The sequence below is a fragment of the Danio rerio genome, chromosome 21, assembly GCF_049306965.1.
Source record: "Danio rerio strain Tuebingen ecotype United States chromosome 21, GRCz12tu, whole genome shotgun sequence".
NCBI classification, from domain to species: domain Eukaryota; kingdom Metazoa; phylum Chordata; class Actinopteri; order Cypriniformes; family Danionidae; genus Danio; species Danio rerio.
In genome coordinates, this window is record NC_133196.1 from 3,109,720 (window position 1) to 3,132,105 (window position 22,386).

Sequence of the window (22,386 nt, forward strand, 5' to 3'; positions counted from 1 at the left end):
GATGGTTGGGTTTAGGGTGGGGAAATTATAGACGTTAATATCTGTGATGGTTGGGTTTAGGGTGGGGAAATTATAGACGTTAATATCTGTGATGGTTGGGTTTAGGGTGGGGAAATTGTAGACGTTAATATCTGTGATGGTTGGGTTTAGGGTGGGGGATGGTATAGACGTTAATATCTGAGATGGTTGGGTTTAGGGTGGGGAAATTGTAGACGTTAATATCTGTGATGGTTGGGTTTAGGGTGGGGGATGGTGTAGACGTTAATATCTGTGATGGTTGGGTTTAGGGTGGGGAAATTGTAGACGTTAATATCTGTGATGGTTGGGTTTAGGGTGGGGGATGGTGTAGACGTTAATATCTGTGATGGTTGGGTTTAGGGTGGGGAAATTGTAGACGTTGATATCTGTGATGGTTGGGTTTAGGGTGGGGGGAGGTGTAGAAGTTAATATCTGTGATGGTTGGGTTTAGGGTGGGGAAATTGTAGACGTTAATATCTGTGATGGTTGGGTTTAGGGTGGGGAAATTATAGACGTTAATATCTGTGATGGTTGGGTTTAGGGTGGGGAAATTGTAGACGTTAATATCTGTGATGGTTGGGTTTAGGGTGGGGGATGGTATAGACGTTAATATCTGAGATGGTTGGGTTTAGGGTGGGGAAATTGTAGACGTTAATATCTGTGATGGTTGGGTTTAGGGTGGGGGATGGTGTAGACGTTAATATCTGTGATGGTTGGGTTTAGGGTGGGGAAATTGTAGACGTTAATATCTGTGATGGTTGGGTTTAGGGTGGGGGATGGTGTAGACGTTAATATCTGTGATGGTTGGGTTTAGGGTGGGGAAATTGTAGACGTTGATATCTGTGATGGTTGGGTTTAGGGTGGGGGGAGGTGTAGAAGTTAATATCTGTGATGGTTGGGTTTAGGGTGGGGAAATTGTAGACGTTAATATCTGTGATGGTTGGGTTTAGGGTGGGGAAATTGTAGACGTTAATATCTGTGATGGTTGGGTTTAGGGTGGGGGATGGTGTAGACGTTAATATCTGTGATGGTTGGGTTTAGGGTGGGGAAATTGTAGACGTTAATATCTGTGATGGTTGGGTTTAGGGTGGGGGGAGGTGTAGAAGTTAATATCTGTGATGGTTGGGTTTAGGGTGGGGAAATTGTAGACGTTAATATCTGTGATGGTTGGGTTTAGGGTGGGGGATGGTGTAGACGTTAATATCTGTGATGGTTGGGTTTAGGGTGGGGAAATTGTAGACGTTAATATCTGTGATGGTTAAGTTTAGGGTGGGGGATGGTGTAGACCAGGGGTCTCAAACTCGCGGCCCGCGGGCCATTTGCGGCCCTCAGTGCAATATTTTGTGGCCCGCGCCGACCGCTGTACACTGACAGAATCAGCGGAGCGGGGAGAGAGAGCGCTCCCCGCTCCGCTGATTCTATCCGTACACAGCGGTCACTGGCATTCCCCGCCCGCCGTGTAAACAAAGGGACGGGGATGCCGGTGACGTCACCACGCACCCTGCCCCTTTGTTAGACGCTGTGACGGGCGGGAAGTAGGAGGGAACTCGCGCCGGCCAGAACCAAGGTAAGCTGTTCCCGCCCCTGCCTGCCACTTAGCTACCTAGCTACAGCCTGCGTCTTACAGGGCTCGAAATTGCGACCGTTTTGGTCGCATATGCGCCCGAAAATTAATCTATGCGACCTCGTAATATATTTGGGCGCATTAGTGCGACTGCAGATAATGGTTGTAGTGCGACCTGTTTTGATTTTTTGTAAAAACGTGCTGAATCGGTCTTCCCTGCCGCTATATTGGTTCATATTAGCTGTCACTCACTCAAGGTTTTCCGCTGTCAGATGACAGGGAAGGAGCTTTTATGACCACGGGAAATGCAAACGGCTGAAGAGTAAAAACTTAAAGCACACAGGTTTGCAAACCCCACCTAAAGTTAAGGCGCAGATGAAAGCGATCAAGACACGTCACGTGGTGAATAATGATCCGCCAGCTGAGATCAATCGAGTACGCGCATCTTGGAGAAGGCGCCCGAATCTCCATGCGTTGCATTCACTGCGTGTTCAGCGCAAATGTCCGCTAAAAGTCAAATCTAATACTGTACATATCATCGCCAAAGAAGCTCGCCTTTACTAAGTTTACACTAAAACTGCGGCTCATAACAAAGAGCGGTATTGCGCCGGTGGTCATCGCAAGAATCCTGCTCTGCCTGCTCATAAAATAGGTCGGCTGACTCGCCAGCTTTTCCACAAACACAGAAAAATGAAGATCAGCTCAGACTGAACCTTTAAATTGACACAAACTGAAACCAAAACTTTTAAAGAGTGATAGAAATGAGACTTTACTTTCTTTCTTTTGTCTATTCTTTTTTTGAGGTGTATATTATTTTTGTAAATTTATTTACTGATGACTGCTTTGCAGCTTTCGTCATTGAATTGAATGATTTATTATAATCTTTTGTTTGTTTTGTAGCAGAAATATTATTTATTAAATTGACATGCATATAAAACAGCAGTACAAAATAAATATTTCTTACTGCAATGCTTCATTTTTGTTTGATGCAAACTATACAATTATTTTTCATAAATTAACAGACTTTTTATAGCAGATAACCTACATTCATGCACATTCAAGGCAGTATCATAATGAGAAATGTAATTCATTGTTACTATTATTGTCATTTTCATCATCACTAATATTCTATGGCCTAATTATTAGACATTCATTTTGGAATTATTGCACACAAATATCAATGTCTTTGCAGCATTAGTTAGATAGTTGTTTCTGGTTTTTGTCAGTCCTATTGATGTTGTTTTAAAATACAATAAATCCCTTAAAAAGCAATTTGCAGCGGTGCTCATTCATTTTTGGTGGGTGCTCCTAAATTTTTTCTGGTGCTCCTAAATTTATTTTGATGCTCCTAAATATTTGAAGTTGGGAGCACCGGTGCTACCAAGTAAAAAAGTTAATTTCGAGCCCTGTATATATATATTATAGGTAGATACAGACTGGTACAGACTGATGTGACTGGAGTGGGGTGGGGGTGTTTTATTTATACATATATACTGTACGCCTTTTTTTAGGTGAGGGAATGGAAGTTTTGAGTGAGTTCCCCCACTTTTTTTCCTTGGACTTGGCCTTTTTGGGAGCACATATTTGTGTGAGAAGTTATTCTCCACCTTGAACTTCAATAAGTCAAAGTACAGGTCTAGAAAATATCTATGATGGTTGGGTTTAGGGTGGGATGACCTCCTCTCCCTCACTCATCTTTTAATCAAGCAAGTTTCTTGTGTTAGCCTAAATGATAAGCAACGTCACAGACCAGAGCGAGAGGTGGCAGTATTGCACCAAAAAGTTTGTTGTCGACCACTAAAAAACAGGAAGAAGTAGAAATCGTCATTCTCGACATCATGGATTGATTTTCATCAGCTAGACATCATCCAGGCAGCTAGACATCATCCTCACAGCTCCATGAATGGCGGTGCCCTAACTTATTTATCCGCGATTGGTAATTGTAGTTTGTGTGGACACTACTGCACTATTTGACTAATAAAATATTTCGCCACTGAAAAGCTATTTGATTTAGAAAATAGCGACGCTACCGCCACGCTACTGAGAAATGTAGTTATAGCAGAATAGCACCGCTTCAATAAATGGCTTTAGTAGAAGTCGTCGTGCGTATCAAAAACAGGCAAAGCAACAGACCAATATTATTCAACATATCCTAGATTTTTAAAGAACATATTTAGATATAACCCCATTTGTAATATTTAACATTTCAATGAGTAACTGTAATTTAATTACACATTTTCCCCATTAACTGTAACAAATTACTGTTACTTTTATTTTGTAATTAAGTTATGTAACGCCGTTACATGTAACTAGTTGCTCCCCAACACTCACTACAAGTTGTGCCCGCTTCATGTTACACCCCTCTTTTGCAGTCCACAGACAGACCCTACTCCAGCTGTCATCTGTTTGATGTGATCATGCAGGTTTTTGTCCCAGATTAGACCAGATGCAGTCTAGTCATTTGACTTTGGCTTATTGTGTCTCAGACTTAAAAAGTGACAATGCATTAATTGTGGGCAAAATATGCCATCTCTTCTTAAACACACACACACACACAAAAAAAAACGTTCCCTAATTATCTTCCAAATCATATATGTCAGTAATAATGATTTGGAAAGTCAGATAAAACATAAAAAAGTGAGAAAAAATTACTTGCAAGCAGAGGGGGTTTCTGCTGTGGTTTGAGGATGTTCACTGGATTCAGCATCTCTCTGTGTCAGTTTTCTCTCTCCAGCCTTCAGCTCTTTTGGTCTTGCATCCAGATTTCTCTGTCTTTCATCCAGTTTTTTGTCTCTCTTAACCAGTTCTTCGTTTTGCTCCTCATAATTCCCAGTGGTGTATAAATCATCTGTCACCAACAGTTTATCAGACTGATCCTCTTTAATTTTGGAATCTATCAGCTTTTTCTTTAATTGATTTTCTCTTATCTTCAAAGCGTTCAGCTCTTTCTTTAATTGAATCTCTCTGATTTTAAAACCATTTTGCTCATCTTTAATTCTCTCATTCAGTTCTGTTACTTTCTTTGTGTGCTGCTCTCTCATCTCTTTAATTTTCTTTTCAGCGGTTTCTTTTTCTCCTCTCAGTTTGTTCTCCCTTTCCACATACTCAGCATTAAATTCCTCCCGAAAGTAACTTTCAGCTTTTCTGAAACTCTCCAGATAATTAGTGTAAAATCTGCTGCTTTTCTGTTGTGTCATTGTGTCTATTTTTTCCAATAACTGATTAACACTTTCGTCAGTGTTCTGTAAAAGGTGATGTCTATTCTTACACTTCTTCAAACATTTGTTACGTTGAGGATCACTGTACCGGTCTTCATATAAAAAAATAACCATGCAAAAGTCCAAGATCTCCTTCCCAAACACATCACGGAGAGCACGTAAAAGGTAATGCTCTTTACCAGAGTTTTTCATATTTTTAAGTACTAACAGAAAGGCATGAGGACCGGGATACAACTGTATGTCAACAAAGTGATTAATTTCATATGTGATAGATTTGACTCCATTGCTGAAAATGTAGTATGATTTCAAGTGTTCTAGCCAGTAGGATGGGGTTTTTAATACAGAAACCTTTCGTCCACCAACTGAAGCCTTCCTGGGAATCAATGGTCGAAATTTAAATGCATCCCTGTTCTCTCTTTCTCCAAGGATTGTAGCGCATGCTTTATCCATAAGAGCATCATCACATCCAAGCACCATAAGCCTCGGCTTTTCAATGGAGTCTGCTTCATCTGTAAAAAAAATGGTTAATAAAATCGGGTGTCAACAAATGCATAAAACTTTGAAAATACTATACTAAGACAAAAGAGAAACAATTGACAGAGGCTGACCCTTTCCAGAAATGTGGCTACATTTAAAGCATTTTCTATTGATTTTTCTTAAACTGAAATGATGTACAACAAATTAGGGATGAATGATAAAGCGATTTAAAATTGATTAGTGATTTAGCAGAAGCTGTGATTGCTTTACACATCATGTGAGAAAAGTATGATGCTATGATTAGTAGTTTAGATTCGTAGTCTACTAATTAAGGCCAGAAGGTGCTCTTTATTTCTCTTTCTTTCTAACAGGAAAAACCCAGTAAATACCATAAGTCTATAGTAGATCTTTATAGCGTAGAACAGAAAATTCAACTGCTTTCATTTGATTTAACAGGACATGACCATGACAACTAAATTTTTATCAACGTACTTCTTAGTAAAATTTTTCCTAATAATAAAGTATGTAATAGTGCAAAGTGTAAACAAATGAGCATTTAGTACCATCATCACAGTAATTGTCACCCACTATGGAGGAATTCGCTCCTGCAAATATGTCTGATAATTTATTAATCCATTTCATTTGCAAATATCTCAGATATTGCAGCCGACCTCTTTGTGTTCCTTTGCGAAATTGTTTTCATGCTACATCATTTCATTACATCACACTTGCGCTCTGATTTGTTGCAAATAAACCAATTAGATCGCTATCTTCAGCTGACGGTATGATGCTGATACTGAACACTGAATTGGGCCAATGAGCTCTGACGTTATCACGATGAGAGGCGTTGCATGCAAACTCACCAAACACACCAGTCGGCAAGGGATGCTTACAATGACAGTTTAACCGTTAAACAAAAGGATGCATTTTTTCAGAAAAATAGTATCAGTTAATTGGTTAAAATTAGTTTTTTTTGCATTTTGCAAGTTTTGGTGTATAAATATGCAACAAGTTAAAGCACAAACTTTTTGAAATGTGCTTTGCTTCAGAAATGGCCACAAGTCAGAACATCTGGGTTTTCTTTTGCTCCCAGCACCGCTCATCATAAATACAACAGTTATAGTTTTTAATAACTTTTAATTATTATAAAAATTTGTTATTAATAGTGCTTATGAAAACCTATTTTGAAAACAGCCCACATAAATTAAGAATAAAACAAATCAGATTATTTATTTTAATGATTTTTGCATTATAACTCCACACCAAACTGAGGCTTTCATTTTATAGCTATATAAACTATAATGTATGCAAAGTGTAGACCTCAGTGTTCTATTTACTATGAATAAATCACAATTCTTTTAAAGCTCAGGGAATCAGCTCAATAATCTATAACAAAATTTACTTACATTGATTTCTTAAGACTGGTCCAGCCAAATCGAAGAAAACATACAAACACACACACATAGACAAAATCTGTTCAGAAAGATGGGTTATAGAGCACCTATGATGAAAATCAACTTTTGGAAACTGTGTGTAGATATAATGTGTCCACTGTCATATTAGAGTGATATAAACACAAGTCTCTTTTTTAAAGAGAAATCCGGTTTCCCCACACCGCATTGATTGAAAGGCGCCATGTTTCTATAATAACATGTGTAACATATAGAGGTGAAAGTCCATTGTTACCCCTAAAAGGGTCTGAGTTCGTACTATATGAGTTTGACACCTGGTGCCAGCGAGCCTGCTGGTGAAAGTCACTCAGTGGCATCTATTACATCCCTTGGATGTATTTACATTTACATTTACATTTAGTCATTTAGCAGACGCTTTTATCCAAAGCGACTTACAAATGAGGACAAGGAAGCAATTTTCACAACTAAGAGCAACAATGAATAAGTGCTATAGGCAAGTTTCAGGTCTGTAAAGTCTAAGAAGGGAAGTATTAGTAGTATTAGTATTTTTTTTTTTTTTGTACAGTTAGTGTGATATTCAGAGAGGCAATTGCAGATTAGGAAGTGAAGTGGAAAGTAAATAGTTGAGTTTTTAGGCGTTTCTTGAAAGTAGCGAGTGACTCTGCTGTTCTGATGCAGTTAGGGAGTTCATTCCACCAACTGGGCAGATTGAGCGTGAGCGTTCGCGAAAGTGATTTTTTCCTTTTTTGGGATGGAACCACGAGGCGACGTTCATTCACAGAACGCAAGTTTCTGGAGGGCTCACAGATCTGCAGAAGTGAGAGCAGATAAGAAGGAGCAAAGCCAGAAGTCACTTTGTAGGCAAACATCAGAGCTTTGAATTTGATGCGAGCAGCAACTGGCAGCCAGTGCAAACGGACTAGCAGCGGAGTGACATGTGCTCTTTTAGGTTCATTGAAGACCACTCGTGCTGCTGCGTTCTGGAGCAGTTGAAGAGGCTTGATAGAGTCAGCTGGAAGCCCCGCTAGTAGAGAGTTGCAGTAATCCAGTTTGGAGAGAACAAGAGCTTGAACAAGGAGTTGAGCTGCATGTTCAGATAAGAAGGGTCGGATCTTTCTGATGTTATAGAGTGCGAATCTGCACGATCGAGCAGTTCTAGAAATGTGGTCAGAGAAGTTTAGTTGGTCATCAATCGTTACTCCAAGGCTTTTCACCATTTTGGATGCAGTAATGGTTACCCCATCCATCTGGATTGAAAAGTTATGGTGTAGAGTCGAGTTGGCACAAACTACAAGCATTTCCGTTTTTGCGAGGTTCAGCTGAAGATGATGATCTTTCATCCAGTGTGAAATGTCTGACAGGCTGGCTGAGATGCGACCTGGAACCGAGGGATCATCAGGATGAAAAGAGAGGTATAGCTGGGTATCATCAGCATAGCAGTGGTAGGAGAATCCATGTCTCTGGATGACTGGTCCTAGAGATGATGTGTAGATGGAGAAGAGAAGTGGCCCCAGAACAGAGCCTTGAGGTACCCCAGTGTTTAGATGCTGTAGGTTGGACACCTCTCCCCTCCAAGACACCCTGAATGATCTGTCAGTGAGGTAAGATCTGAACCATTGTATAACAGTGCCCGCAACGCCCAGTGACTCGAGCGTAGATAGCAGGATCTGGTGGTTGACAGTGTCAAAAGCAGCTGACAAGTCCAGCAAAATGAGGACTGATAATTTAGAGTCTGCTTTAGCCAGTCTGAGATCCTCCACGACCGAGAGCAGGGCAGTCTCAGTTGAGTGACCTTTCTTAAAGCCGGATTGCTTGTTGTCCATGAGATTGTTTTGAGTAAGAAAGTCCAGAACTTGATTGAACACTACTTTCTCCAGAATCTTGGCCATGAATGGAAGCAGGGATACTGGTCTGTAGTTTTCAAGTAGCGTATGGTCCAGGTTGGGTTTCTTTAGCAGTGGGGTTACCCTAGCCTGCTTAAATGTAGTGGGGAATAAACCAGAGTCAAGAGATGTGTTAATTATGTGAGTCAGTGTTGGTATGACTGCAGGAGAGATGGCTTGCAAGAGATGAGAGGGAATGGGATCGAGTGGACAGGTGGTTGCATGGCTAGATAGCATGAGTTTGGAAACCTCAGACTCAGAGAGCTGAGAAAAAGAGGTGAGTGTGTGTGGTGTTGGTGGTGTACCTTGCGTGTTTGTTGTAGGTGCAGCAAATTGAGCACTGATTTTTGCAGTTTTGGTGCAGAAGAATGTAGCAAAGTTATCAGTAGTAAGTGTGGAGGATGCGGGTGGAGGAGGAGGATAGAGGAGGGCGGAAAATGTTTTAAAAAGTAGGCGAGGATTAGTGGCATTGTTGATTTTCAGACGGTAATACGTCTGCTTTGCAGAAGTAACCTCAGCTGAGAAAGAGGACAGAAGAGTTTGGTATGTTTAGAGATGTGCAGGATTTTTAGTTTTCCGCCAAATTCTCTCTGCAGCCCGAAGTTTTGAGCGATGCTCACGGAGAGCATCCGAGAGCCAGGGTGCAGGAGGACTGGCACGGGCTGGCCTGGATGCAAGAGGACATAATCGGTCTAGACATGATGCTAGCGTGGAGCAGAGTGTATCAGTGGCACTGTTCGAATCAAGTGCAGAGAGTTTGCAAGATGGAGGAAGAGAGTCTGAAACAATGGTGGATAGTCTATTGGGTGAGAGAGATCGTAGGTTTCTGCGAAAGGTAACCAGTGTTGGAGTGTGTGGTGGCTCAGGAGTAATGTGAGAGACAGAAGGAAATGATCCGATATTTGTAGTGGAGTTACTATTGTTTGATCAGTGAAGCAGTGTCGTGTGTAAATAAGGTCTAGCTGATTATCTGATTTGTGGGTAGCAGAAGTAGGTGCTCTTTTTAGGTCAAAAGAGGCAAGCAGAGTCTGAAAGTCTGCAGCTTGCGGTTTGTCAACGTAAATGTTGAAGTCACCTAGCACCAACAAAGGAGTGTCAAAATTAGAAAAAGATGAGAGAAGAACATCCAGTTCATCTAAGAAGTGACCTAATTTACCTGGTGGGCGGTAGATGACAACCACATTTATGTAGAAGGGGTGGATAATGGTGACTGCATGGAATTCAAAGGAGCTGATTGTTGGCAGGGACGGTATCAGAGTAAATTTCCATTCTTTGGAAATTAGTAGTCCAGTTCCCAGCCCCTCTCCCTGTCTGACGAGGAGTGTGGGAAAAAGAGAAATTAGCAGAAAGAGTAGCATGTGTAGCAGTGTCCTCCGGCCTCAACCAGGTCTCAGTTAGAGCCATGAGATTATAGTCAGAATATGTAGCTATGGAGGTAATAAAATCTGCCTTGTTAACAGCTGATTGACAATTCCAGAGGCCCACGGAGAGAGAGAGTTGAGAAATAGCAGATACATGTATTGAACGAAGGTTGTGAGGATTACGCCTGCAGCGTACCTCCCGTGTTTTGCGAGTGTTAGTAACAACAGGAATTAGAAAACACATAATAAACGTGCACTGACAACAAAAATAAGTGTAAAGATAAAGTAAAACAAGAAAGTAAAGTACTCGAGTGCTTTGTCGGTGTCTCTGACACGCCTCGAGAGTCAAAACAAGGGCCGAAACTGAGGCGGACGACGTGAAACCGCGTCTGCGTTCGCTACACAAGCTCTTATAGTAACCAAGGAAACAGTGGCTAAACACTTCTAGTATTATACACAACTGAAAGCAAGTTTAAATGTCCTACAACTTTACACAAACAGCTGAAAACAAGTCCTCAAACCATACACAACAACTGAAACAAGTCTTAAATGTACTTACAGGCTGCTGGTCTAGATGCTAAAGTGCTTCTCCTGCCGACTAATGCTAGCGTGCTCACTATATATTGGTTACCTGGCGTTTGGACACGCCTCCCAAGTCAAAACAAGGGCCGAAACTGAGGCGGACGACGTGAAACCGCGTCTGCGTTCGCTACACAAGCTCTTATAGTAACCAAGGAAACAGTGGCTAAACACTTCTAGTATTATACACAACTGAAAGCAAGTTTAAATGTCCTACAACTTTACACAAACAGCTGAAAACAAGTCCTCAAACCATACACAACAACTGAAACAAGTCTTAAATGTACTTACAGGCTGCTGGTCTAGATGCTAAAGTGCTTCTCCTAATTTATCATTATTATTTATTATTATTGTTTATTTGTGTGTTCACTGCCAATTGGAAGTGGTTATGTTGTGTGTTTCTCTTTTACTTTCACTGTGTTTCTCTGCCTGCTCACTAGGTAGAGCTGATTAGGCCCAGGTGGGGTTCATCATTGGAGCGTGCTGCAGTAATGCGCTGCTACAAAAGAGCAGTGTGTCTCAACCCACGGAGAGGTTCACTTCTCCCCTGCTCCAGACTTGTGATTGTGGTGGTCATACGTTGTGGGTGTTGATCTGGTTGGTTATAGAAATAAGTTTAATAGGCGATTGAGTTCAATTTGACTTCTGTCTGTTGAGAAACTTGTTTGTTCTTGCGTTGTGGAATTTTACAGGCAGTGTGTCTGTTTTCTTAGTTGTGTGATTTAAATACAAATATTCTTTTGTGTGTGTGGTATGTAAAAGGTAATTGTATTGTTTCTTTGTCTGACTTTTTGATTTACAAATTGAAGCTGTAGGGAGAGGGTGCCATTTTTATTTTTGTACTTGTATGACTGTGTTTATTCATAGTAAGGGAGTAGAGGAAAGCCTTTGTTGTTTCTTTTCTTTTACCTGAAATTGGGTTATTTCGTATTGCTCCTGAGCTAGACCTGTTTTGGTTAATCCTTCTGCTGAAGATTTATGCTTCATTTATTGTTTATTGATTGAGAACTAAATAATAAAATAATTTAAGTTTACGCTTGTTGTTGATTCACATTTCTGAGGCAGGATTGAAGTGTTCCCTCAATATTTGTTTATTTAATTTATACACAATTCATTAATTTCATCTTCTATTTCTCAAATTCTAAATTTTAATTTTCTTTGTTATTTTCTTTCCCCAACCCTAGACCAAAAAGGGAAAGGGACGTAACACATCTTATCTACCAAGTTGCCAGAACCAGCCAGTCCCATCTTCAAAGACATTGCAAAGAAAAAATCTGACCATCTTTGAACCCACACACACCCAAAGACACGCACTATTGAAATGGATTTCATAGAAATCTCAAAATTCAGCAAAAAGTACATGGAATGTAACTTTTGTATTATCTCCCTAATTCTCTAAAGATTCTCTAAACTCTACACTTGTATAAGCCTTTTTATCTTCAGCAGGTGAAAACTCTATTGGCGGACAGCTGCTTCTCATTTAGGGTGGAGAGCAGAGAGAGGGACAGATCATCACTAAGAGGCAGGGCACTCCCCCTCTGATAACACGAAGAAAGGGAGAATGTCAATCCAAGTGTTTCTTCAGACTGTATTGTGAAGTGTGATTATAAAAAAAATATGATTAATGCTTTTTTTACTATTAGAGGCTGGCTATATTCACACACTGCTGACACACAATTGTGTTAAATCAGTGGTGGGCCATTATCAGTGTTAACGTGCTGCGTTAAAGTGAGACTCTTATTGCACAATAAAAAAAATATCACCGTTAATCTATTCTCAAAGTTGGGTTGGGAGCTGGGTCTATTCTACACAAGCTTTGATGACTTTCACCTTGATATTTTAGCGCAGAGGTATACCTGACTGGTGAACCGTCTGACAAAAAAAGTGCCGTTCTGAATCAAATCAGCAGGATGACCTGGATCTTTCACTTACTTCAAAGACACGACTGACTACGCTTACATGGACATCTGTAACCTAGTTATTTGCCTTATTAGACAATAATATAATGAAGGTGTTTACGTGAAGTGCTTTAATGTAAAGTTTCCTGTAATTTTGCATGACTTTAACTGCAGTTTGGCAGTTTCACTTTTAACCATGAACATTTCATTCATGCCCCCGTGACAAACTGGGATATTAGACGCAAATAAGGAGTAAGGACTGGTGAGAGTGTTATGGAATTTAATAACACACGCCAAATGGAAAGAAAAAAAGTGTCGCATTTTGCATTATGTGTGTGTGTGCGTCGTCCTTTACTGACAGCCGCGTGTGCGGATCTTGTCGGAAATATGTCAAAGTCCTACATGACGGTAATAGTTTGATCGCAGTGTTTACTTCTATAATGTCACTAATATCTGCATACTGCACGTCTTAATTCCATTTCTGCTTAGTTCAGTTATGACTTTAGTGGGATTAAAGTCATCAAAAATGGCTGTTTCAAGCTTATGTAGGCCTACAGTTCATGTTTACTGAATAAACAGTGAGTAAACAGAAGCACATCTTACTGAACATCATTTATTTTAATCTCCAATTATCACAGTAGAACAGTTTCTCCTGCAGTTTGTGATGCATTTTGGAAACAGGAGATGTGCCCCTGGTCTAATGCGCCACCTGGCTTGAGAAACCCGTTTTCAAAGACTTATTATTTGGGTAGCACACATATTCTGAACATATTCACACATATTCTGAATTCAAATGAGTCATTTTAATCTAGAATAATCTAGATTAATTCTGAGATTAATCTAGATTTATAAAAGTAACTTTTGCATAATATCCCCCCTTTAAATGCATTTGCTTAATAAAAATTTACTGTATAAACAGCATTGTAATTATTTTAAGGAACTGTGACCCTACAAACGCATATCTAATTCATTTGTGTGAATTTCATGTCTGTATGAAACTTTTTAAACCTGTGTCAGCTTAAACAGTTCCATATTTTAGAAGACTGAAAAAATGTAAGAATCAGCATTTTCTTTTTGTAAAATCATCAGATTGTTTACAAAAGAAAAAAAAAAACGTCTCTACACTGAAAAAAAATATTAATTTGATTTGCTTAAAAAAGTGAGTAAAGTTACACTCTTGTTTACTCACCTTTTTAAAGTAAAGTCAGCCTGTTGCTTTTAAAGAAATGAATATACCATTGTGGTCAATCAAAACGGTGCCTGGGCCATGCATATTTAATAATCCCTCGAGAATAAGTGTTTTTTTTTTTTTTTTTTTTGGATTGGCCTGTTTTTCTGGCCTGGATTAAATCTAAGATATATTTATTTATTCAAAGAAACATGTAAATCCAGGTTTCTTACCATTTTGTGCTCTTATAAGTGGTGTTTCTTCATCTGTAATCAATAAAAGAGTAAGACAATTAATGAGTTACTTGACAATAAATGACAATAAGTTGATCAACAGATGTGAGCTTAATTTTTTGGAGTATTGTATAGGGACAAACTGTGTTCTATTATTATACTTATTTATAATTTGAATATATGCACAGCTATACTCAATCTCAAGCACAGTCAGAACAGTGAGGTTGTTACTTTAATTTTAAATATTGACAATCTTCTATCAATGAATTTAGATTTTGAGTTATTTTCCATTTTTTACTGTATATTGAAAAATGTAATTTATATATTTTAGTTTTTACTCAGTACCATTTACCTGAAGTAAAAGTTATATGCACTTTTACAACCTAAATTTATTATCCTTAAATACTGGACTTACCCATTTCAAGATCATCATAATATGCTGTAAAACACAAAACAGGCAGACTTACAATAAATCACATATAAGCTTTGAAAAATTACATATTAGAAGAAAGTAAGTTACTGACCTCCATATTTAACTTTACCCTTGCTCCACGACATACTGTGCAGAATAAAATATGGACTGAAAAAAATGAATTATCTTAAAAACACACAGAGAATATAAACACTAAGGCTCAAGACAAACTTCTCCATATGAGTTTCAAAAGAGAAGAGAATGTATTTTTTTTACTGACGCCACCCATTTTTTTGCAAGGTATGAAATAAGTCTGTGGTGTCCCCAGAATGTGTATGTGAAGTTTCAGCTCAAAATAACAATCAGATCATTTATTATACCCTGTTGAAAATGTACAATTTGGGGTTAGAAGGAATTTTGGCTGTTGTGCGCCTATGCCTTTAAATGCAAATGAGCTGCCTTTCCCTGCCCACTGTTTGGCAGTTTTGTTTCAGAAGTATACTTATCGTCAGATAAACAAAGCAAAATGATGAACAGATCCTGAGAAAATGATGAAGCAGAGACCCACAGTCACAAAGACCACAGAAAGACTGAAGCAGGAAGTTTCCCAATGGTTATTAGATGTAGTTATTGTAAAGTTTATTCAGACTTTCTGCAACACTGAATGAGCCACACACGAATGGCGTTACAATGGTCACTGTGCCAGAAGTGTTGTCTCAAGTCTAAATGATTGAGAATTAGCACATGATTTGCTCACCCTCAAGGCACTTGTACTGTCACATAACTTTCTTATTCCATTTGATTCCAACCAGGGGTGCATTTCTTAAAACAAATCATTAGCCAACTAAGGTCGAATTTAGAGGGTTTTTACTATATTTTACATTTAGGGTTTGTAGGTTGTTTATTTTAAAAGATATGAATAGTAGATCGGCGAAGCATTGGCACAGTAGGTAGTGCTGTCGCCTCACAGCAAGAAGGTCGCTGGGTCGAGCCTTGGCTCAGTTGGCGTTTCTGTGTGGAGTTTGCATGTTCTCCCTGCGTTCGCGTGGGTTTCCTCTGGGTACTCCGGTTTCCCCCACAGTCCAAAGACATGCGGTACAGGTGAATTGGGTAGGCTAAATTGTCTGTAGTGAATGAGTGTGTGTGGATGTTTCCCAGAGATGGGTTGCGGCTGGAAGGGCATCCGCTGCGTAAAAACTTGCTGGATAAGTTGGATAAGGCAACTCCCGATTAATAAAGGAACTAAGCAGACAAGAAAATGATTGAATGAATGAATAGTAGATCAATAGATAAGAAGTCAGTCTAATTCAAAGCATCAGTTTTTTGCCATTTTCTGTCAGGTTCCTTTACTGAAGAAAAGGCCCAAATACAGTTGTAAAGAATAACTGAAATAAAGAATTCAGGAGCTTTGAACCGGTCTGCATTTTGTTTTTTAATTATATAATTTATATTTTTATATTTTATATTATATTGAAATACATATATAAATGTTTCAGGTTTTTTTTATAAAATGATGTAGAAGAATAAGGGAATAATAGAAAGCAAAAGAAATGGTTTGCTAATAAATAAAGCTTTAAAATAAGCGTTTTCTCTAGACAATCATTTTGGGCCTTTAAAAAATTATCTGAGAAGGAGGTGGGCCTCGAAGTGAAAAAGGTTGAGAACCCCTGGGTTACAACATTTGTGCAATGGCTTGCATGCGTCAAATTGTAAAAGTATACCTAAAAAAATAAACAATATCCTACTTAATAATAACAACAATAATAATAATTATTATAATAATGATTATAATAATCATCATTAATATTATTAGTAAAGTAGGATTTTTTAAATGTCCTAATAAATAATAAATTTCATTTTTTAATAAATCGCCTCATTATTTATTTATTTATTTATATAATGTATATATGATATTAGAATGTATTAGCTTTTGTAAGTGATTTTATGTTTTAGAGTAGATTATGTAATGTTCTCAATAGTATTTGTAAAGGAAACACAGGCCCTATATGTGCCGTTTACATATATTTCAATTAATATAGAAAACGAGTGCATGTTTTTACCAAAATTAATAATGGATTTTACTTTTAAATGCTTGTGCGTGTAAAACAATATAATTTGCACAAAGAAATTATGGGGTTCTTCTGTAAAGAAGTTGTTACTCCACCCGGTTTAGAGCGTCATTATAAGCGTATTACGTTATAACTAACATGTATCAAACAATGGATCTGCGTCACTACATCGTTCATTTGCCACACCATGCATCGTACTATGATAGTTCAACCGCGAGTTGTGTCGTTGTTTGGGAAGCGCACCCCAGAGTGGTTTTAAATCTCGCTTTCCAGCTCTACAATAGCAATACCGGTGTTGTTGCTTAGTAGGCCACAACATGTGTCCAAAAAAGGGCATTGAGCTCCTGCTGTAATACAGTTCTTCATGTCCACAACTTTCAAACATTTCTGGCCAAATTATTACACCTAAAATATCCAAATTGACTGTAGGTGGTATATATTTGACTTATCTGGCTCCTAAACTCTAGAACAGCCTACCAGCATGTTGGGGAGGCAGACACACACTCTTTGCACTAGCGTACACATAAAACACAAACATAGCTTTGCATTAATCATGGCAAACAGAATTGCATCTATGCTATTCTATTAGTGTTTCCTTATCTCAAGGTAAACATAATCTTGGATCTGGCCCGTATCCTGAGCAGATGGTTGTGGTACACTAAGGATGATCAATGTGAGATTCATATTAAACTCAACTGAACTAGAACTTCACAAGTATTCTACCACTAACTCTGCTGATATGTTGAATGTCCAATGAAAGTAAAAAAAAATATATTTTCACTATGCTTTTCCTGCATAAAGTCGTTTTGTCACCATCTACTGCACATTATAAAGAGCTATTGAAATACAGATGGCTTGACTTGGAGCATCCATTAATAGATGATCTGATTTAAATTCGATTCAACAGAATGTGAACTGATCCAATGCAATGCAATAAAATATATTTCTTTAGCTGGCAGCTCCTCTAACACTGACTAACAGGCATACAATTGATATAGGAATGCTTTTAGTTTTGGTTTTATTACAGCTTTACCTTTTATAGTTACTGTACCTGAACAAAAGATTGGAACATTACAATTTAATTAAAATGTTAAGGTCCTTAATTAGAAAAAAATAAAAAAAGAAACACTGTACATTTTTTACCACATTTTGGTGTAAGAAATATTTATTAGTTCATGTGAGATTATGACTGTGCTTACATGCTATTTACAGTACTATATCTACAACACATTATACGACACAAATAATTTTGTCAATATATACACAGTATACAAAACTAGCAAATACACAGAGAATATGCACATACATACATTATTACAGACAGTAATATGCTTGCACTATAGAGTACCTACCAATACTGTAACTAAAACACAAATTTGTATTGAATTTAACACTTTATAAAACACACAACCAACATGTATTTTCATTATCAAAAACTAAATAACATATTTTCAGATAAGCAAATGATTTTAGGCAGTTATATACTGTCAAAACACTTAAACATGCAATAATTTGATGATACTGATAGTTTAAAGTTGCTGCCTTTGTTTAATTGAAGTACGTTAAAATTACTTGTAAAAATTAAACATGATTTAGTATCTTAGGCACAACTTTAAAACTAACTAGATTAGCTTATAAAATTTTTTTAAAAAGCATCAAAAACACATGCTGACGTGAAGTTTTGATCATCATCTTTTGCTGGGAGTAGAGCCTGCTTGTGTTTGTAGGATATTTAACAGAGGATTCAAGACTCAAAATATGCAGAGTCAGGTCCTAACAGAAAGAGACAGAGATGTCAGATTTTACAAGTAATACTTTTTTTCTTTCAATAAATCTAATATATATATATATATATATATATATATATATATATATATATATATATATATATATATATATATATATATATATATATTGCAGATAAAACACAAGTGCTATGCTTTTGCTTGAACATTTTTACATCCCACCTTTAGGGCTCCCATGTAAATGTCCTGTAGACTGATTCCCACCTGTGAAATGATAATGAAGATTAATAACCTTATATTTATTTAACTGTTTATCTTCAATTCAATTACTGTCAAGTGGATCTGATTTCTTACTGTTTTGTCCCACAAGCTTCAATCCTTCCAGCACAAATGATCCAGTGTCGCCTTGCTTTTTCTTATCTTTAGACACTTAAATAAGAACATTTTTAAAGCTTAACATTTTCACTGCCAAGTTTCAAGATGTCAGAATTTTGATACTGTGTCAATCAGTAAAAATGTTTGATAGTCATTATATCAGATACAGATTTTCAAAGACAATTTGAAACATCAATTATTACAGATAAACACAAACACACATTTTTAACAATGTTACAGCCAGAGAAAAAGTAACTAAGTTTTATCTGTGTGTAATACGTACTGTTGACTGGTACTTTTTTACTGCCCTCTCTCGTAAGTTTCAACATTTCAACTGTTCTTTTGTTTTCCATCTCACATTCTGTTTGACTCAGAGCTTTGACTTTAATTTCAGACACTATTAAAAAAAAATGACATCTTAAGTTTACATAAAACATGGTGGGGTCTAGTTTGATTATAATATGGCTTATACAATGGACCATGTTTACATAAACTGAGTAAACTAAAAAGCTCAAGTTTAAATCTCTTAATCTCACAAATTCTCAATTGTTCTTACTATTAGATGTAATTTTCTTACCGTTTTTTTCTTCCAACACAATTGATCCACAGTCTTCTTGAGGTTTGGTTTTGTCTTCAGGTACTTTGACAAACAAACAAAAAAAAAAAGCAATGAGATATAAACGTCATTACTGAGAAAAGAGGAGAAAAGATGTCTATGTCAAAATGTCTTTTTACTGGATGCAGAATATGAAAGTGAATGTCATTTATTGTAACGAAAGATGCACAAGCACAACATATTGTCAAACACCTGCTGGTCAATACAGAGACACCTGCCTGTCAAGCTAAAAACACAAGACAAATATGTGTAGCAATAGTAATAGTTAATTAATTTTTCAATTAAAGTCAAAGCTGACAGAAATGAAAACTGCTGAATGAAGCAAACACTATTATACATATTATTGTCTATATGTACAGTTATAGCATATACATATTATTCAGTTACAAAATGATGCCAAACACTCAAAAACAGCAGCGTGACAGACAATAAATGTGAACATATTTACTCATGGTAAAGATGATTCAAAGGGATAAGCCTATATTATTAGTATCAGTGGTTGTTATCTGAGACTAACATACCTTGGAATGTCGAGACTGACCAATCAGGATCAAATATTCCAGACAGCCATGCATAAATAAGAATAACATTAGAATGTCAAGACTGACCAATCAGAATTGAATATTCAAGACAGTCATGCATATATAAGAATAACGTTAGAATGTCGAGACTGACCAATCAGAATCGAATATTCCAGACAGCCATGCATAAATAAGAAAACTTTGGAATGTCGAGACTGACCAATCAGAATCTAATATTTCAGACAGCCATGCATGAATAAAAAAAACTTTGGAATGTCGAGACCGACCAATCAGAATTGAATATTCCAGACAGCCATGCATGAATAAAAAAACTTTGGAATGTCGAGACTGACCAATCAGAATCGAATATTCAAGACAGCCATGCATAAATAAGAAAACTTTGGAATGTCGCGAATGACCAATCAGAATCAAATATTCCAGACAGCCATGCATGAATAAGAATAACATAACAATGTCAAGACTGACCAATCAGAATTGAATATTCAAAGCAGCCATGCATAAATAAGAAAACTTTGGAATGTCGAGACTGACCAATCAGAATTGAATACTCCAGACAGTCATGCATAAATAAGAATAACATTGAAATGTCGAGACCGACCAATCAGAATTGAATACTCCAGACAGTCATGCATAAATAAGAATAACTTTGGAATGTCGAGACTGACCAATCAGAATCGAATATTCCAGACAGCCATGCATGAATAAGAAAACTTTAGAATGTGGAGGCTGACCAATAAAAACTGAGCAGTGTCATAAACAGACAGTGACAGCACTTACCACAAGAGGGCAACATTTCTCTCTCTCTGTGGTCTAGTTTCATCTCTCTGACAGTCAAATCTCTCAGTCTTTCATGTTCTTGCACTGGGGCCTGTTCTTCTTTTTGCTCCTGTGATTTGTGATGCTGTGTTTTGGTGAGGAGAAATGCCACACTGTCCTGTGATTGCCTCTGATTATTGGCTGTGAGTTGCTCCAGTTCTTGTTTAAGCTTTTCATTATCAGACTTCAACTGACTTTCTCTCTCGTTGGTCAGATTTTCTAACAATCTCTTAAGATACCTGAGTGCACACAGCTCCTCCTCCAGCTCAGATTTCTCTTTTTTTAAAGCGTCCATTTGCTGATTTAACTGATTCTCTCTGCTTTTTGAAGCCTGTAATTCTTCACGAAGTCGCTGTGAATCTTTCAGGTTTTCAGAAATTTGGTTTTCCATTTCTGTCACTTTTATTCTCAGCCCTTCCTCTGTTGTTTTAAATTCCTCATATTCCGATATATATTCCTGTGTAAAATACATTTCAGCTTTTTCCAGCATGCTACGATCTTTTGTAAAGAAAAGATTGCGCATTCTCTTTTTTATCGTCTTAGTAGCGTCTTGGAAGAGCTTTATAACACTGTCCTCACTGTTTTTTAAAATGTGGTACCTTTCGTGACACTTTTTGACACAACGGTTCATTTTTATATCCTCTTCCTCATATTCATGCATAAATACCACCATAGTGTAGTTTAACACCTCCTCTCCAAATGCATCTCTAAGAGCTCGTAGCAGATAATGCTCTTTACCGGTGTTATGCACATCTCCAAGCACTAACAGAAATGCATGAGGCCCAGGAAAAATCAGCAAGCTACTGCAGTCCATCTCGATTTTCAAAGATTTGACTTGATGGCTTAAGAAAGGGTGCGTTTTCAGGCGTTCCAGCCAATTAGTGGGTGTTTTTACAACAGAGATGTGCCGTCCGCTATCATGAGCCTCTCTCAACTCACATGACCCATGTTCTGTGATATTCGCTTTTGTCCCTAGGATGGTTTCACAAACTTCTCTCATCAGAACCTCGTTGCCTCCAAGAACTATAAATCTACACGCTTTAATGTCGGCTGTGCATTGGTTTACTTCATATGATAAGTCTGTTAAAAAGAAAAAAAAAAATACAGTCAGTTCAAGTTAATGCATTTGATTTGTGGTCTACAATGATAACAAAATCTAATCTAAAATCTGAGTAATGTGTGCTGCTTTATATTGATATGCATTAATTACTTATTAGAGATTCAAAAATCAAAACAAATCTATAGGAAAATCATCTTAAAGTCAGATTGAAAGCGTTACCTCTGTTTTGAAGTCTCTGTGCCATCGTTTGACTCAAATGGAAAGTCTGATATTGCTCTTAAGTTTAATTTTTGTTAAATACAAACACTGAAAGCGGAAAATCAACTGTTTGAATTCAGTCGCAAATCCAACGATGCCATTGCAGACTGAAGCAGCAGTTGAGCACAGGATGTGGTTTGGAGCAAAAGTACATAAATCAAACCTAGAAGAAGCAGGAAGCCTTGTTGTGGTTCACGATGTACCATTCAGACGATGGCAAAAAATAAACAAATAAATGAAGTTAGGCAATATAGTGATATAACATGATTAAATGTGGATGCAACATATATTTTTATCAGATTTAAGTTGTAATGAACCTTTGATTTGCTGTTGAAGTTGTTTGACCAGCCTAATCTCACGAGGAAACGTAACTGTTTTACGTTTTGTCAGTTTAGTGGCTAATTCATACCAGTTCAGTATGGAGTCAGAATAGACTCAATAATAATTCACGCAAAAGACACGATGTACACATGCGTAGCCAAATCCATGTGCATAAAACCAAATTCACGTGCGTAAAATATTTATTTATATTCACAAAAAAATTTCACGTGCACAAAATAAAAATACATTTTCATAAAATACGTTTCACAAATGCAAAACACCATTTGCAAATGTATAAGAGTGTACAAAAAGTTTTGAATGTTTAAAACTTGCGAGTTCATCCTGAATGAATGTGCAAATC

At 37.4% G+C, this 22,386-nt stretch overlaps 3 protein-coding genes across 11 annotated transcripts in view; all 3 read right to left on the bottom strand.

Annotated features, from left to right (window-relative positions):
* The window catches only part of cert1b (ceramide transporter 1b), a 422,369-nt gene that overhangs the window by 277,905 nt on the left and 122,078 nt on the right, over positions 1 to 22,386 (bottom strand). The window lies entirely within an intron of this gene.
* Positions 1 to 22,386, bottom strand: part of LOC101883468 (uncharacterized) — a 29,502-nt gene that overhangs the window by 4,397 nt on the left and 2,719 nt on the right. Inside the window, exons 3-6 of one of the 5 annotated variants that reach the window (XM_073935661.1) lie at positions 14,336 to 14,370; positions 14,227 to 14,250; positions 13,791 to 13,844; positions 4,239 to 5,309 (exon numbers count right to left, since the gene is read on the bottom strand). In XM_073935661.1, coding sequence (XP_073791762.1) covers positions 4,239 to 5,309; positions 13,791 to 13,844; positions 14,227 to 14,250; positions 14,336 to 14,369 — 1,183 coding nt within the window. In that variant the 5' untranslated portion in view covers position 14,370. Of the gene's footprint in view, positions 1 to 4,234; positions 5,310 to 10,803; positions 10,937 to 13,790; positions 13,845 to 14,226; positions 14,251 to 14,335; positions 14,483 to 22,386 lie in introns of those variants that run through there. The other 4 variants (XM_073935663.1, XM_017353075.4, XM_073935662.1 and 1 more) reach the window with 4 other exon arrangements.
* LOC101884484 (uncharacterized) lies at positions 17,434 to 21,885 on the bottom strand. Of its 4 annotated transcripts, XM_009295085.5 has the most exons (8): positions 21,666 to 21,885; positions 20,348 to 21,466; positions 19,550 to 19,564; positions 18,990 to 19,052; positions 18,696 to 18,809; positions 18,392 to 18,466; positions 18,260 to 18,301; positions 17,434 to 18,065 (listed from the first exon to the last, which is right to left on the bottom strand). In XM_009295085.5, the coding sequence occupies exons 1-8, from the start codon at positions 21,688 to 21,690 to the stop codon at positions 18,037 to 18,039; spliced, it is 1,482 nt and encodes a 493-aa protein (XP_009293360.1). In that variant the 5' UTR covers positions 21,691 to 21,885; the 3' UTR covers positions 17,434 to 18,036. The 4 variants fall into 4 exon arrangements, with proteins under 4 accessions (XP_009293360.1, XP_073791755.1, XP_073791756.1 ...); XM_073935654.1 differs by lacking the exon at positions 19,550 to 19,564; XM_073935655.1 differs by lacking the exon at positions 18,696 to 18,809.

Bases quoted from the DNA above. Each gene is read 5' to 3' on its own strand.
- LOC101884484 (XM_009295085.5), bottom strand. From the start codon at position 21,690: ATGGCACAGAGACTTCAAAACAGAG. The intron at 18,467-18,695 runs GTACGTATTACA...TTCTTATTTAAG, and splicing joins TAAAAAAGTACCAGTCAACA to TGTCTAAAGATAAGAAAAAG. The intron at 18,302-18,391 runs GTAAGAAATCAG...ATCATTTCACAG, and splicing joins GAAGCTTGTGGGACAAAACA to GTGGGAATCAGTCTACAGGA.